At 59.1% G+C, this 16,155-nt stretch overlaps 2 protein-coding genes across 4 annotated transcripts; both read left to right on the forward strand.

Annotated features, from left to right (window-relative positions):
• Window positions 1-37: 37 nt before the first annotated feature.
• CTSK (cathepsin K) lies at window positions 38-6,733 on the forward strand. Its single transcript, XM_072358633.1, has 8 exons — window positions 38-173; window positions 799-925; window positions 1,023-1,145; window positions 3,051-3,206; window positions 3,310-3,528; window positions 4,841-5,006; window positions 5,100-5,205; window positions 6,492-6,733. The coding sequence occupies exons 1-8, from the start codon at window positions 163-165 to the stop codon at window positions 6,589-6,591; spliced, it is 1,008 nt and encodes a 335-aa protein (XP_072214734.1). The 5' UTR covers window positions 38-162; the 3' UTR covers window positions 6,592-6,733.
• Window positions 6,734-8,127: 1,394 nt separating this feature from the next.
• Window positions 8,128-15,925, forward strand: CTSS (cathepsin S). Of its 3 annotated transcripts, none has more exons than XM_072358676.1 (8): window positions 8,128-8,257; window positions 10,465-10,609; window positions 11,084-11,206; window positions 12,869-13,012; window positions 13,078-13,302; window positions 14,105-14,270; window positions 14,482-14,584; window positions 15,460-15,925. In XM_072358676.1, exons 2-8 carry the CDS (start codon window positions 10,484-10,486, stop codon window positions 15,557-15,559), a joined length of 987 nt encoding a protein of 328 aa, XP_072214777.1. In that variant the 5' UTR covers window positions 8,128-8,257; window positions 10,465-10,483; the 3' UTR covers window positions 15,560-15,925. The 3 variants fall into 3 exon arrangements, with proteins under 3 accessions (XP_072214777.1, XP_072214778.1, XP_072214779.1); XM_072358677.1 differs by having other exon boundaries at window positions 8,146-8,257; window positions 10,135-10,609; XM_072358678.1 differs by lacking the exon at window positions 8,128-8,257 and adding an exon at window positions 8,345-8,363.
• Window positions 15,926-16,155: the final 230 nt, after the last annotated feature.

Genomic DNA, 16,155 nt, shown 5'->3' on the forward strand with positions numbered 1-16,155 from the left:
GTTTCCCCCCCCCCTTCCCAGTCTCCTCCCTCCCTGCTCTGCTATGGGATCCCACTGCCAACATTTTCCAGCTGCCTCCACACTTCCTCAATCCGACGCCATAAAAGAGCCAGGGAAGCGGCTCCGACCCACCCGAGCTGCTGTTCCATCACCGACACTGAGATGCTGCTGCGGTGAGGTGGGGGGGCTGCTATGGCCCCACAACCGCCCCCTTATCCCCTCCTATGCCCCCCCCCCATTCCCCTTATCCCCCAGGGAAGGGGCTGGGACTGTGGGCAATAGAGCAGCACCCGGAGCTGTTTGGGGTTGGGGAGGGGAAACTGAGGCACAGAGTGGGGCTGGGGGCTGCGGTGCTGTCTGTGCTGGGGGCTGTGGGTATTGGGGGGGGTGGGGGGGTTGAAGTAGGAGGGACTCCTGGTGTCCCCCCCCCAGCCCAGCCATGGGATCCTGCTGTGGGTTACAGCAGAGCTCTAATAGGAACCAGCTGTCCCCGATCATGGGATGTTTGCATGCAGCCGGTTGGGCCCAGCCCACATCTGGCTGTGTGTGTTTTGGGGGGGGGGCTCAGGGTCCCCAAATCTGACTGTGTGTGTGTGTGTGGGGGGGGGGGGGGATCCTGGTCCCTATAGTGGGGGGGTGCTGAGGGTCCCTTATATTGCTGCAGGCTCTGTGCCCACATGGGGTCCCGCTCCCTGGCGCTGTGGGGTGCACACAGTGCTGCCCCCTGCCCCATTCCCAGCACTGCTGGGCTCAGACCCCCCCCATCCCACTCCCATCCTCATCCTGCTGCCCCCCCAGGCCACGTTGGCCAGCCCTGCTGGCGCTGCTGCTCCCTATGGCCGTAGCACGGCTGCGCCCCGAGCCGGAGCTGGATGCACAATGGGACCTTTGGAAGAGGACGTACAACAAGCAATACAACAACAAGGTGTGGGGCTGGGGGGGGGCAATGGGGTCTGAACTGGGGGGAGGAGGGTGGGTGTCTGTCTGTCCCAGCACCATCTGATCCCATTCTGTGGGGGCAGGAGGATGAAACGAGCCGGAGGTTGATATGGGAGAAGAACCTGAAGTACATCAATGGGCACAACGCGGAGCACGCAATGGGAAGGCATTCCTTCCAGCTGGCCATGAACCAGCTGGGGGATATGGTCAGTTGGGGGGGATATGGGGGGCTGCAATGGGGGCAGGGGGTGGGGGGCAGGGGGGGCAGCGATGGGGGTTGTGGGGGCAGTGATGGGGGTGGGGGGGGGTGGTAGCAATGGGGATGGGGATGGGAAAACAGTGGGGCAGCAGTGGGAAAAGCAATGGGGCCAATTGGGGCAGTGGTGGGGATGGTAGTTGGGGCAGCAATGGGGGCAGCAATGGGGATGGGGCAGCAATGGGGGCAGCAATGGGGGCAGCAATGAGGACAGGGGGCAGCAATGGGGGCAGCAATGGGGGCAGCAATGGGGGCAGGGGGCAGCAATGGGGGCAGCAATGGGGACAGCAATGGGGGCAGCAATAGGGACAGGGGGCAGCAATGGGGGCAGCAATGGGGACAGCAATGGGGGCAGGGTGCAGCAATGGGGGCAGGGTGCAGCAATGGGGACGGGGCAGCAATGGGGACAGCAATGGGGACAGCAATGGGGACAGGGGGCAGCAATGGGGGCAGCAATGGGGACAGCAATGGGGACAGCAATGGGGACAGGGGGCAGCAATGGGGACGGGGCAGCAATGGGGACAGCAATGGGGACAGCAATGGGGACAGGGGGCAGCAATGGGGGCAGCAATGGGGACAGCAATGGGGACAGGGGGCAGCAATGGGGGACAGCAATGGGGGCAGGGGGCAGCAATGGGGACAGCAATGGGGACAGGGGGCAGCAATGGGGGCAGCAATGGGGGCAGCAATGGGGGCAGCAATGGGGGCAGGGGGCAGCAATGGGGGCAGGGGGCAGCAATGGGGGTAGGGGGCAGCAATGGGGGCAGCAATGGGGACAGGGGGCAGCAATGGGGGTAGGGGGCAGCAATGGGGACAGGAATGGGGGCAGGGGGCAGGAATGGGGGCAGCAATGGGGACAGGGGGCAGGAATGGGGGCAGCAATGGGGACAGGGGGCAGCAATGGGGGCAGCAATGGGGGCAGCAATGGGGGCAGCAATGGGGGCAGCAATGGGGGCAGGGGGCAGCAATTGGGACAGCAATGGGGACGGGGCAGCAATGGGGGCAGCAATGGGGGCAGCAATGGGGGCAGCAATGGGGACGGGGCAGCAATGGGGACGGGGCAGCAATGGGGACGGGGCAGCAATGGGGACGGGGCAGCAATGGGGGCAGCAATGGGGACAGGGGGCAGCAATGGGGGCAGCAATGGGGATGGGGCAGCAATGGGGGACAGCAATGGGGGCAGCAATGGGGGACAGCAATGGGGGCAGGGGGCAGCAATGGGGGACAGCAATGGGGGACAGCAATGGGGGCAGGGGGCAGCAATGGGGGACAGCAATGGGGGCAGCAATGGGGACAGGGGGCAGCAATGGGGGCAGGGGGCAGCAATGGGGACAGCAATGGGGGCAGCAATGGAGACAGGGGGCAGCAATGGGGGCAGCAATGGGGGCAGCAATGGGGGCAGCAATGGGGGCAGCAATGGGGGCAGGGGGCAGCAATGGGGGCAGCAATGGGGACAGGGGGCAGCAATGGGGGCAGCAATGGGGACAGGGGGCAGCAATGGGGGCAGCAATGGGGACAGGGGGCAGCAGTGGGGGATGCTGGTTGGAATAACAGTGGGGACTGTGATGGGGGCAGCAATGGGGGATGGTGGGGATGGTGGGGGATGGCAGCCGTGGGGACAGCCATAGGGCTGGCAGGGATGGCAATGGGGACAGCCATAGGGCTGGCAGGGATGGCAATGGGGACAGCCATAGGGCTGGCAGGGATGGCAATGGGGACAGCCATAGGGCTGGCAGGGATGGCAATGGGGGCAGCCATAGGGCTGGCAGGGGTAGCAATGGGGGCAGCCATGGCCCCTTGGGTGCTGCTGAGCCCCAGGGCTGCCCCCCCACCCCCCCCCCATTCTGCCCCCCAGACCAGTGAGGAGGTGGTGAGGACGATGACGGGGCTGAGGGTCCCTCGGAGCCGCCCTCGCCCCAATGGCACCTTGTACGTCCCCGACTGGACCGACAGAGCCCCCCCAGCTGTGGATTGGAGGCGGAAGGGCTACGTGACCCCCGTTAAGAACCAGGTGAGAGCTGGGCCATCGTGGGGGGGGGTTGGGGTCCGCGTTGGGTGGTGTCCCCCCCTATCGCAGCCCACGGCGTCACCCTGCCCCCCGTCCCTCCCCATAGGGTCAGTGCGGGTCGTGTTGGGCTTTCAGCTCGGTGGGGGCTTTGGAGGGGCAGCTGAAACGTCGGACCGGGAAACTGCTGCCCCTCAGCCCCCAGAACCTGGTGGATTGTGTGTCCAACAACGACGGCTGCGGGGGGGGGTACATGACCAACGCCTTCGAGTACGTCCGCCTGAACCACGGCATCGACTCGGAGGACTCGTACCCCTACATTGGGCAGGTACGGGGGGGGCAGCCTATGGGGTCACCACCACCCCATAGGGTCACCCTATAGGGTCGCCACCCCATAAGGTCACCCCGTAGGGTCACCACCCCATTGGGTCGCCACCCCATAAGGTCACCCCATAGGGTCACCCCATAGGGTCACCACCCCATAGGGCCACCCTGTAGGGTCACCACCCCGTAGGGTCACTACCCCATAAGGTCACCCAATAGGGTCACCACCCCATAAGATCACCCCGTAAGGTCACTACCCCTTAGGGTCACCACCCCATAGGGTCACCCTATAGGGTCACCATCCCATAAGATCACCACCCCATAAGGTCACCCCGTAGAGTTACCACCCCATAGGGTCACCCCATAGGGTTGTCACCCCGTAGGGTTGTCACCCTGCAGGGTCACCACCCCATAGGGTCATCCCATAGGGTCACCACCCCATAAGATCACCCCATAGGGTCACCACCCCATAGGACCACCCCATAGGGTCACCACCCCATAAGATCACCCTATAGGGTCACCACCCCATAGGGTCACCCCATAGGTTCACCACCCCATAAGGTCACCCCATAGAGTCACCCCGTAGGGTCACCCCATAGGGTCATCCCATAGGGTCACCACCCCATAAGGTCACCCCACAGGGTCACCACCCCATAGGGTTGCCACCCCATAAGGTCACCCCATAGGGTCACCACCCCACAGGGTCACCCCATAGGGTCGTCACCCCATAAGATCACCCCATAGGGTCACCACCCCATACGGTCACCCCATAGGGTCACCACCCCATAAGATCACCCCATAGGGTCACCACCCCATAGGGCTGCCCTGTAGGGTCACCACCCCATAAGGTCACCCCACAGGGTCACCACCCCATAGGGTCATCCCATAGGGTCACCACCCCATAAGATCACCCCATAGGGTCACCACCCCATAAGGTCACCCCATAGGGTCACTACCCCGTAGGGTCACCACCCCATACGGTCACCCCATAGGGTCATCACCCCATAGGGTTGTCACCCCATAGGGTCACCACCCCATAAGATCACCCCATAGGGTCACCACAGCATAGGGTCACCATCCCATAAGGTCACCCCGTAGGGTCACCACCCCATAGGGTCATCCCATAGGGTCACCATCCCATAAGGTCACCCCGTAGGGTCACCACCCCATAGGACCACCCCATAGGGTCACCACCCCATAAGGTCACCCCATAGGGTCACCCCATAGGGTCACCACCCCATAGTGTCACCCCATAGGGTCCCCCCCCTCCCTTTCTAATCCCCATCCCGGTGGTTCATTCTATGTGTCCTTTGTAGGACGAGAGCTGCATGTACAGCCCCATTGGGAAGGCAGCGAAATGCCGCGGATACCGCGAGATCCCGCAGGGGAACGAGGCGGCTTTGAAGCGCGCGGTGGCTCGAGTTGGGCCCGTCTCGGTGGGCATCGATGCCAGCCTGCCCTCCTTCCAGTTCTACAGCCGAGGTGAGGGGGGGACCCCAATGGTGGGGGGGGACCCCAATGGTGGGGGGGGGCAGCAGGGGAAACTGAGGCACAGACCCCCCCGTCCCCCCATAGGTGTGTATTACGACAGCAGCTGCAACGCAGAGAACATCAACCACGCGGTGCTGGTGGTGGGGTACGGAGCACAGAAGGGCAACAAGCACTGGATCATCAAGAACAGGTGTGTGGAACGGGACCACCCCACCCCATAGATCCTCCCTGCAACCCCATACACCCCCCACTCGCCCCATACATTCCTCCTACCCGCCTCATACACCCCCCTCCCACCCCATAGACCCCCACTCACCCCATAGACCCCCACTTGCCCCATAGACCCCTTCCCACCCCATACACCCCCTCCCACCCCTTATACCCCCCTCCCTCCCCATACACCCCCACCCAACCCATACACCCCCCACTCGCCCCATACACCCCCCTTCCACCCCATATACCCCCTCCCTCCTCATACACCCCCCTCCCTCCCCATACACTCCCTACCCACCCCATACACCCCCTCCCTCCCCCCCCATACACCCCCCACTCTCCCCATACACCCCTTCCCACCCCATACACCCCCTCCCTCCCCATACACCCCCCACTCGCCCCATACACCCCCTTCCCTCCCCATATACCCCTTCCCTCCCCATACACTCCCCCTACCCACCCCATAGACCCCCCACTCGCCCCATAGACCCCTCCCTCCCCATACACCCCCCACCCTCCCCATACACCCCCCACTCGTCCCATACCCCCCTTCCCACCCTATATACCCCCTCTCCCACCCCATACAGCCTCCTCCCTCCCCATACACTCCCCTCCCGCCCCATAGACCCCCTCCCACCCCATACAGCCCTTCCCTCCCCATACACCCCCCTCCCACCCCATACACCCCCCTCCCACCCCATACACCCCCCACCCACCCCATAGACCCCCCACCCATCCCATAGACCTCCTTCCCACCCCATACACCCCCCCTTCCCACCCCATACACCCCCCACTCGCCCCATACACCCCTTCCCACCCTATACACCCCCTCTTCCACCCCATACACCCCCTCCCTCCCCATACACCCCCCACCCTCCCCATACACCCCCCACTCGCCCCATACCCCCCTTCTCACCCTATATACCCCCTCTCCCACCCCATACAGCCTCCTCCCACCCCATACACCCCCCACCCGCCCCATACACCCCCTCCCACCCCATACACTCCCCTTCCACCCCATAGACCCCCACCCTCCCCACACACCCCTCCTTCCACCCCATACACCCCCCACTCGCCCCATACCCCCCCAGCCACTCCATACATCCCCCTCCCACACCATACAGCCCCCTCCCTGCCCCATACTCCTCCCTCCCGCCCCATACACCCCCCTCCCACCCCATACACCCCTTCCCACCCCATACTCCCCCTCCCACCCATCCCTGGCTGAAGCATTGGCTGATGCCGCATCCCCCTGTTTCCCAGCTGGGGCACGGAGTGGGGCAATAAGGGCTACGTGCTGCTGGCCCGTAACATGGACAACGCCTGCGGCATCGCCAACCTGGCCAGCTTCCCCAGGATGTGAGAGGGGCCGATATAGGGGCTGACATCACCAGTGGGGCTGATGGGGGGGGGGGCTGGAAACCCCCCCCCCCCACCTACACACACATCATCTCATCTCTGCGTCCCTTGGGGGGGATTAATAAACGTGGATGGGGAGAAAGGTCTGAAGGTGGAGGGTCTGTTTGTTATGGGGTGGGCAGGAGGTGAAGGTGGGGGGGGGGGTTCTGGGTGGTGATGGGTGGGTGGGGGGCTCCAACAGCCTCCAGTTGCTGTGGGGTGTGTGGGGTGTATGGGGTGTGTGGGGTGTGTGGGGTGTATGGGGTGTGTGGGGTGTGTGGGGTGTGTGGGGTGTGTGGGGTGTGTGGGGTGTGTGGGGTGTGTGGGGTGTGTGGGGTGTATGGGGTGTATGGGGTGTGTGGGGTGTGTGGGCTGTATGGGGTGTATGGGGTGTATGGGCTGTATGGGCTGTGTGGGGTGTGTGGGGTGTATGGGCTGTATGGGGTGTATGGGGTGTGTGGGGTGTATGGGCTGTATGAGGTGTATGGGGTGTATGGGCTGTATGGGGTGTATGGGCTGTATGGGGTGTGTGGGGTGTGTGGGGTGTGTGGGGTGTATGGGGTGTGTGGGGTGTGTGGGGTGTGTGGGGTGTATGGGGTGTGTGGGGTGTGTGGGGTGTATGGGGTGTGTGGGGTGTGTGGGGTGTGTGGGGTGTGTGGGGTGTATGGGGTGTGTGGGGTGTATGGGGTGTGTGGGGTGTGTGGGCTGTATGGGCTGTATGGGGTGTGTGGGGTGTATGGGGTGTATGGGGTGCTATGGGGTGTGTGGGGTGTGTGGGGTGTGTGGGGTGTGTGGGGTGTATGGGCTGTATGGGGTGTGTGGGGTGTGTGGGGTGTGTGGGGTGTGTGGGGTGTGTGGGGTGTGTGGGCTGTGTGGGGTGTATGGGGTGTATGGGCTGTATGGGGTGTGTGGGGTGTGTGGGGTGTATGGGGTGTATGGGGTGTATGGGGTGTATGGGCTGTATGGGGTGTATGGGCTGTATGGGGTGTATGGGGTGTGTGGGGTGTGTGGGGTGTGTGGGGTGTATGGGGTGTATGGGCTGTGTGGGGTGTATGGGGTGTATGGGCTGTATGGGGTGTATGGGGTGTGTGGGGTGTATGGGGTGTATGGGGTGTATGGGGTGTGTGGGGTGTGTGGGGTGTGTGGGGTGTGTGGGGTGTGTGGGGTGTGTGGGGTGTATGGGGTGTGTGGGGTGTATGGGGTGTGTGGGGTGTATGGGGTGTATGGGGTGTGTGGGGTGTATGGGGTGTATGGGGTGTGTGGGGTGTATGGGCTGTGTGGGGTGTATGGGCCCCACCCCCCCAAGCTCTCCCCTCCCGCTCTCTTTATCGACACCAAACGTTCTTTGGGGGCGACCTCGCTCCGTTGGGGCCAAAAAAGGTGATTTTGGTCAAGTTGGGTCAAGTAGAGATGGAGGGGGGGGGGGGGGAAGGAAAAGGGGATTGGCTCAGCTCCGCCAATGGCAGCGGGTGGGTCGGGGTGAGCAAAGTGAAAATGAAATCGGAGCGTTTCCTCATTTGGGGGCCGCTGTGATTCGCTGCCGTCGGTGGGTGGGAGCTGGGGGGGCGTTGGAGACCCCCGGCTGAACCACACAGGCTGATTGTGCCCCCCCCCCCCACCACCACTACCAGGTATTGAGGGGGGTCGTGGGTCGTGTTGGAGGCGCGGAGCTCTGGGAGCAGAGTTGGATGGGGAAGTGAAAGCAGAGCTCGGGGTGCAGCCCCGGCTGAGGACTGGGTCTGTTATGGGGGGTGGGGGGACAGCAAAGACCCTCCTGGGGGGGGGTGGGTGGAAAAGGGGGGGTGTATGGGGTGTGTGGGGTGTATGGGCTGTATGGGGTGTGTGGGGTGTATGGGGTGTGTGGGGTGTATGGGCTGTATGGGGTGTGTGGGGTGTGTGGGGTGTGTGGGGTGTGTGGGGTGCTATGGGGTGTATGGGGTGCTATGGGGTGTGTGGGCTGTATGGGGTGTATGGGGTGTGTGGGGTGCTATGGGGTGTATGGGGTGCTATGGGGTGTATGTGCTGTATGGGGTGTATGGGGTGTATGGGGTGTATGGGGTGTATGGGCTGTATGGGGTGTATGGGGTGTATGGGGTGTATGGGCTGTATGGGGTGCTATGGGGTGTATGGGGTGTATGGGGTGTATGGGGTGTATGGGGTGTATGGGGTGTGTGGGGTGTATGGGGTGTATGGGGTGCTATGGGGTGTATAGGCTGTATAGGCTGTATGGGCTGTATGGGCTGTATGGGGTGTATGGGGTGTATGGGCTGTATGGGCTGTATGGGGTGTATGGGCTGTATGGGGTGTATGGGGTGTATGGGGTGCTATGGGGTGTGTGGGCTGTATGGGGTGTATGGGGTGTATGGGCTGTATGGACTGTATGGGGTGCTATGGGGTGTATGGGCTGTATGGGGTGTATGGGGTGTATGTGCTGTATGGGGTGTATGGGCTGTATGGGCTGTATGGGCTGTATGTGGTGTATGGGCTGTATGGGCTGTATGGGGTGTATGGGGTGTATGGGGTGTATGGGCTGTATGGGGTGTATGGGGTGTATGGGGTGTATGGGCTGTATGGGCTGTATGGGGTGTATGGGGTGTATGGGGTGTATGGGCTGTATGGGGTGTATGGGGTGTGTGGGGTGTGTGGGGTGCTATGGGGTGCTATGGGGTGCTATGGGGTGCTATGGGGTGTATGGGCTGTATGAGGTGTATGGGGTGCTATGGGGTGCTATGGGGTGTATGGGGTGTATGGGGTGTGTGGGGTGTGTGGGGTGTATGGGGTGCTATGGGGTGCTATGGGGTGTGTGGGGTGTATGGGGTGTATGGGGTGTGTGGGGTGCTATGGGGTGTGTGGGGTGTATGGGGTGCTATGGGGTGTGTGGGGTGTATGGGGTGTGTGGGGTGTATGGGGTGTATGGGGTGCTATGGGGTGTGTGGGGTGTGTGGGGTGTATGGGGTGTATGGGATGTATGGGGTGTGTGGGGTGTATGGGGTGTATGGGGTGTGTGGGGTGCTATGGGGTGCTATGGGCTGTATGGGGTGTATGGGGTGTATGGGCTGTATGGGGTGTTTGAGCTGTATGGGGTGCTATGGGGTGTATGGGGTGTATGGGCTGTATGGGGTGCTATGGGGTGTATGGGGTGCTATGGGGTGTATGGGCTGTATGGGGTGTATGGGCTGTATGGGGTGTATGATCTGTATGGGGTGCTATGGGGTGTATGGGGTGTATGGGGTGTATGGGGTGTATGGGGGTGCTAGGGGGTGCTATGGGCTGTATGGGGTGTATGGGCTGTATGTGGTGTATGGGCTGTATGGGGTGTATGGGGTGTGTGGGGTGTATGGGGTCCAGACACCCTTCTGTCTCCCCCTGTTTCCCCCCCCCTCTGTGTGACACCCAACCAACCTCCCCCCCAACCCCGAGGGCCCTTTGAGTCCATCCCAGGGCTGTTGGGGTTGGTTGGCATCACCCTGTGATGACACCCCGACCTGCTCCTCCCTCACCAAACCAGCTCCGTCACACAGTGCTCACACACAGTGCTCACACTCATTGCTCACACTCAGTGCTCACACTCAGTGCTCACATTCATTGCTCACACTCAGTGCTCACACTCAGTGCTCACACTCAGTGCTCACACTCAGTGCTCACATTCATTGCTCACATTCATTGCTCACACTCAGTGCTCACACTCATTGCTCACACTCTGTTCACACTCATTGCTCACATTCATTGCTCACACTCATTGCTCACACTCATTGCTCACACTGTTCACACTCATTGCTCACACTCAGTGCTCACACTCATTGCTCACACACTGTTCACACTCATTGCTCACACTCAGCCCAACTCTGCTGTGCACCATGGAGCTGCTGTGCTGCATCGCTGTCCTGGTCTCTCTATTGACTGTAATGGGACACCCCGACCCTACGTTGGATTGGCACTGGCAGCTCTGGAAGAAAACCCATGGGAAGGAGTATCGCCATCAGGTGTGGGGTGGGGGGGGGCAGGGGGGGCACAGAGGATGAACTGTGGGGGTTTGGGGTTGGTTTTAGGCTGTTTGGGGTTGGTTTTAGGCTGTTTGGGGCTGTTTGGGGTTGGTTTTAGGCTGTTTGGGGTTGGTTTTAGGCTGTTTGGGGTTGGTTTTAGGCTGTTTGGGGTTGGTTTTAGGCTGTTTGAGTTTGGTTTTAGGCTGTTTGGGGCTGTTTGGGGTTGGTTTTAGGCTGTTTGGGGTTGGTTTTAGGCTGTTTGGGGTTGGTTTTAGGCTGTTTGAGTTTGGTTTTAGGCTGTTTGGGGCTGTTTGGGGTTGGTTTTAGGCTGTTTGGGGTTGGTTTTAGGCTGTTTGGGGTCGGTTTTAGGCTGTTTGGGGTCGGTTTTAGGCTGTTTGGGTTTGGTTTTTGGTTGTTTGGGGTTGGTTTTAGGCTGTTTGGGGTTGGTTTTAGGCTGTTTGGGTTTGGTTTTAGGCTGAGGAAAGGCAGCGCCGCGCGACGTGGGAGAAGAACCTGCGGCTGGTGACGCTGCACAACCTGGAGCACTCCATGGGGCTGCACTCCTACCAGCTGGGCATGAACCACATGGGGGACATGGTGAGAAGGCTCTGTGGGATGGATGGGGAAGGGAAAGCCATAATGGTGTGGGCTGCCCATGGACGGGGTGGGGGTCACTGTGAAGGGGTCCAAGAAGTGTGGAGATACGGCACTGGGGGATGTGAATGGTGGGGGTGGGTTGGGCTTGGGGGGTCTTGGAGCTCTTCTCCAGCCTTAATGGTTCTGTGAGTGGGAAATAGGGGGATGGGGTGGGGTTGGATGGTCATCTTGGAGCTCTTCTCCAACCTTTGTGGTTCTATGCATGGGAATAGGGGATGGGTTGGGGTTAGATGGTCATCTTGGTGGTCCTGTCCAACCTTTGTGGTTCTATGAGTGGGAAATAGGGGGATGGGATGGGGTTAGATGTCCATCTTGGAGCTCTTGTCCAACCTTTGTGGTTCTATAAGTGGGAAATAGGGGGATGGGTTGGGGTTGGATGGTCATCTTGGAGCTCTCCTCCAACCTTTGTGGTTCTATGAGTGGGAATAGGGGATGGGTTGGGGTTAGATGGTCATCTTGGAGCTCTTCTCCAAGCTTTGTGGTTCTATAAGTGGGAATAGGGGATGGGTTGGGGTTGGATGGTCATCTTGGAGCTCTTGTCCAACCTTTGTGGTTCTATAAGTGGGAATAGGAAATGGGTTGGGGTTAGATGTCCATCTTGGTGGTCCTGTCCAACCTTTGTGGTTCTATAAGTGGGAATAGGGGATGGGTTGGGTTAGATGTCCATCTTGGAGCTCTTCTCCAACCTTTGTGGTTCTATAAGTGGGAATAGGGGATGGGTTGAGGTTAGATGGTCATCTTGGTGGTCCTGTCCAACCTTTGTGGTTCTATGAGTGGGAATAGGGGATGGGTTGGGGTTAGATGTCCATCTTGGAGCTCTTCTCCAACGCTTGTGGTTCTATGAGTGGGAATAGGGGATGGGTTGAGGTTAGATGTCAATCTTGGTGGTCCTGTCCAACCTTTGTGGTTCTATCAGTGGGAATAGGGAATGGGTTGGGGTTAGATGGTCATCTCAGTGCTCTTGTCCAACCTTTGTGGTTCTATAAGTGGGAATAGGAAATGGGTTGGGGTTAGATGTCCATCTTGGTGGTCCTGTCCAACCTTTGTGGTTCTGTGAGTGGGAATAGGGGGTGGGTCGGCGTTGGATGCTCATCTCGGTGCTCTTGTCCAACTTTAACGACTCCACAACTCTCTGTTGGTGGTGGCGTGTTGATGGTTGGACCTGAGGATCTTGGAGGTCTTTTCCAACATTAATGACTCTGTGATTCACCCCATCCTCTCCTCATGGCCTCCCATGGGCTCGCAATGCCACACTGCCCGCGTGAGGCAATGGGGTGTGAGGAAATCTCCTTCTTAATGCAGGGTTTGTGGTGTGTGGACCCAGTCCGGGCCATGACGTGTGTGTAAATTGGACCCAGTCCATTCCCTGGGGCTCTGGGGTGGTTCCATGAGACACGGAGCTGCTGGATCCGAGCTGTTCTATTTCTTGCCCATTCCAGTGAACGCTTGGAACTTAAACACACGTATATCCATAGAAAGAAAAACCCCCAGATCTCCCCAAAAACCTTTAACTGCCACATCTCAAAGGAAACCCGCCCCCGTGTGCTCTGATTAAGCCCTATCGGAGGGAGGGATGTCACGAGGTGATGCTTCTCCCCCCAGAGCAGTGAGGATGTGGCCGCGCTCCTAACGGGGCTCCGCGTCCCCTATGGGTACAACCAGACCTCCACGTATCGCCGACGCGGCGGAGCCCCAGATGCCGTGGACTGGAGGGAGAAGGGCTGCGTGACGGACGTGAAGAACCAGGTGGGCTGCTCTCCCCATCCCATCCCGTGGTCCCAAAGCTGAGCACCAATGGGGGTTTCTTGTAGGGTCCCTGTGGGGCGTGCTGGGCGTTCAGCGCCGTGGGAGCCCTGGAGGGGCAGATGAAGCTGAAGACGGGGAAGTTGTTGTCACTGAGCGCTCAGAACCTGGTGGATTGCTCCGTGATGTACGGCAACAAGGGCTGCAGCGGGGGCTTCATGACCAATGCTTTCCAGTACATCATAGACAACAACGGGATCGACTCGGAGGAATCCTACCCCTACAAGGCTCAGGTAGGCAGCATTCCTGCACAGCAAATGAAGCATGGAAGGGGGAAAAGAAGCGAGGTGGCAATTCCTCCGGTGAAGGACATTTGTGTGGCCTTTTGATAAGTCACCCGTAGCGATGCCGTCCCCGTGCTGCGTCACATTGCTGAGCCATGAGCAAATTAATGTCCCAACGTGGAGTCTGGATGTCAAAAGACACGACCTGGAATGACCTGGAATGACTCAGTGGCTTCAAAACACGGCGTGTGGAAGGAGGTCAAAGGGACAGCTGCTCCATGTGATGGGAAGCGGCTCCTTCCAACACAACTCCACGGCTCTATGGTCTCTCAGGTCCCTTCCAACCCAACCGTGCTGTGATTCCAGAGCTCCATGATCTTCAAGACCCCTTCCAACCCAACTGTGCTGTGATTCCAGAGCTCCATGATCTTCAAGATCCCTTCCAACCCAAACAATCTGACTTTAAGGTCTCTTTGAACCCAACCATCAGTGGTTCCGTGGTTCTACGGTCTTTGTGGTCCCTTCCAACCCAACCGTGTTGTGATCCCATGGTTCTTAGTCCTTGAGGTCCGTTCCAACCCAACCATTCCACGACCCCACTGTTCTCTGACCTTTATGGCCTCTTCCGACCCAACTCTGCCACGATCCCATGGTTCTGTGCTTCATCCATCTACTCTGTAATTCCACGTACAGAAAAACGATGGTCAAAGAAAAGCAATAAGAACGGGGTGGTGAAGGGTAAAAGGCTTGAAGCACCCGAAGGTCTCGAGTTCTCCTGGTGGGTTTCACCCCTTCCTCTTGTTCCCACCAGAACGGGACGTGCCAATATAACGTTTCCACACGTGCTGCCACGTGTTCCAAGTATGTGGAGCTGCCGTATGCGGATGAAGCTGCCCTGAAAGATGCTGTTGCCAACGTTGGACCCATCTCTGTCGCCATCGATGCAGCTCAGCCCACCTTCTTCCTGTACCGGTCAGGTACGTCCCTTCCCCCTTCACATGGGGCCATGCAGATCCGTGGCCATGCTTTGTCTCCCATATCTCTACGTGTAAAGCTGATAGAACTGAAATCTGGGCTGAATTGGGCAAATTGGGGCTTAGGGCTCAGATGGGGGCATTGCTCAGCATTGGTCCCACTGAGTGTGGGGGGGCTGACACTGTGCTCCCTCTGAGCTCTGCTGCTTTGCAGGGGTGTACGACGACCCGCTCTGCACACAGGAGGTGAACCACGGCGTGCTGGTGGTTGGTTACGGCACCCTCAACAAGAAGGACTTCTGGCTGGTGAAGAACAGGTGAAGAAGGGAGCGCGGTGGGCTCCTCGTGGGCAACCTCCCCCTCATCCGCTGGTCTGGTAACACCTGGTTGTTTGTAGAACCAGAGCATTGCTCAAGTCGGAAATGAGCTTAAATATCACAGAGTCCAACCACAACGTACATACAGAGCAGAGGGGAGGGCAGCCAGAATGCAGAGCACAGTGGGGCTGTCGTGTTAGAAAGTCGGATTCAGTCCTCGTGCTGTTCCCTATGGTTCATTCTCAGCCATGTCAGAGCACCCTGACGTCCTCCTAGCAGTGAGAAGGGACTCAAAATGCCTTTAGGACACCTCACATCCTCCCAATTCCCCTCGTGAGACAGAATCTGGAGTTCAGAGGTTGATGAAAATGCTGCAGATCAATTTCATTGCTGCCTGTAAAAGGCTGCGGCAGAGACATCACAACTAGCGGGGTGCTGATCACACTGATGCTTTGCAGACATTACAACCAGCGGGGTGCTGATCACACTGATGCTTTGCAGACATCACAGCCAGCGGGGTGCTGATCACACTGATGCTTTGCAGACATCACAACCAGCGGGGTGCTGATCACACTGATGCTTTGCAGACATCACAACCAGCGGGGTGCTGATCACGCTGATGCTTTGCAGACATCACAACCAGCGGGGTGCTGATCACGCTGATGCTTTGCAGACATCACAACCAGCGGGGTGCTGATCGCACTGATGCTTTGCAGAGACATCACAACCAGCGGGCTGCTGATCACACTGATGCTTTGCAGACATCACAACCAGCAGGGTGCTGATCATGCTGATGCTTTGCAGAGAAAAGGAATCTCTTCTGTTAAGTTTCCTCTCCCACTCTTCTAACCTCGGTTTGTTTCCTCTCCCAAAAGTTGGGGCGAACGCTTCGGTGACGGGGGTTACATCCGCATGGCAAGAAACCACTCGAACCACTGCGGGATCGCCAGCTATGCCTCGTACCCACAGATATAGGACCACCTCGTACCCACAGATATAGGTCCCACCCCCTCCCTGCTTTGGGGAGGGCTCCATCTTCGGTCCCAGCGCCGACGCTACGCTTCTATCGTTCACTGACTGCAAGAATCAGTTCCTGTCTCTATGGGTGCAGTGGGAGGATTTTAGAGGTGGTTTACAGGCACCCACCGACTGCTTCTTGGAGAAGGAAAAGGCAATTTGTCCTTTTTCCCCCTCATCACACACATAGTAAAACTGCAACGCCAAGAGCTGCTAGAGCGGAGATCTGCCCTCTTAGCACTGCCTGCTGCCGACGTGGCTGTGATTTTTCCCTCTGCGTGATGATTTTTGTTTGAAAAACACAATAAAAGATCAGTTTCACCGATCCCCAGATCCCCTGCATGAGCTCTGGAGGCCAGAAGGAAAGCTCAGCTCTGCACCCTCCTGCTCTGCTGTTTCCTTTGCCCTCAGCTGAGCCGAATGCCGCTGGGCTTTGCCTGCTTGCTGTCTTTGCTTCTCTGTGCTTTGTTGACTTCACAGCATCCTCGAGAGCTCTCAAAGCTCCTCAGTGTGCTCCAAAATGACTTCAAGGCTTCTCAGACTCCCCCAGTGCA

Source organism: Excalfactoria chinensis, chromosome 32 (assembly GCF_039878825.1).
Source record: "Excalfactoria chinensis isolate bCotChi1 chromosome 32, bCotChi1.hap2, whole genome shotgun sequence".
NCBI classification, from domain to species: Eukaryota; Metazoa; Chordata; class Aves; order Galliformes; family Phasianidae; genus Excalfactoria; species Excalfactoria chinensis.

Bases quoted from the DNA above. Each gene is read 5' to 3' on its own strand.
- CTSK (XM_072358633.1), top strand. The intron at 926-1,022 runs GTGTGGGGCTGG...CTGTGGGGGCAG, and splicing joins ACAAGCAATACAACAACAAG to GAGGATGAAACGAGCCGGAG. The intron at 3,207-3,309 runs GTGAGAGCTGGG...CCCTCCCCATAG, and splicing joins TGACCCCCGTTAAGAACCAG to GGTCAGTGCGGGTCGTGTTG.
- CTSS (XM_072358676.1), top strand. From the start codon at position 10,484: ATGGAGCTGCTGTGCTGCATCGCTGTCCTGGTCTCTCTATTGACTGTA. The intron at 13,013-13,077 runs GTGGGCTGCTCT...GGTTTCTTGTAG, and splicing joins TGACGGACGTGAAGAACCAG to GGTCCCTGTGGGGCGTGCTG. The intron at 13,303-14,104 runs GTAGGCAGCATT...TGTTCCCACCAG, and splicing joins CCTACCCCTACAAGGCTCAG to AACGGGACGTGCCAATATAA.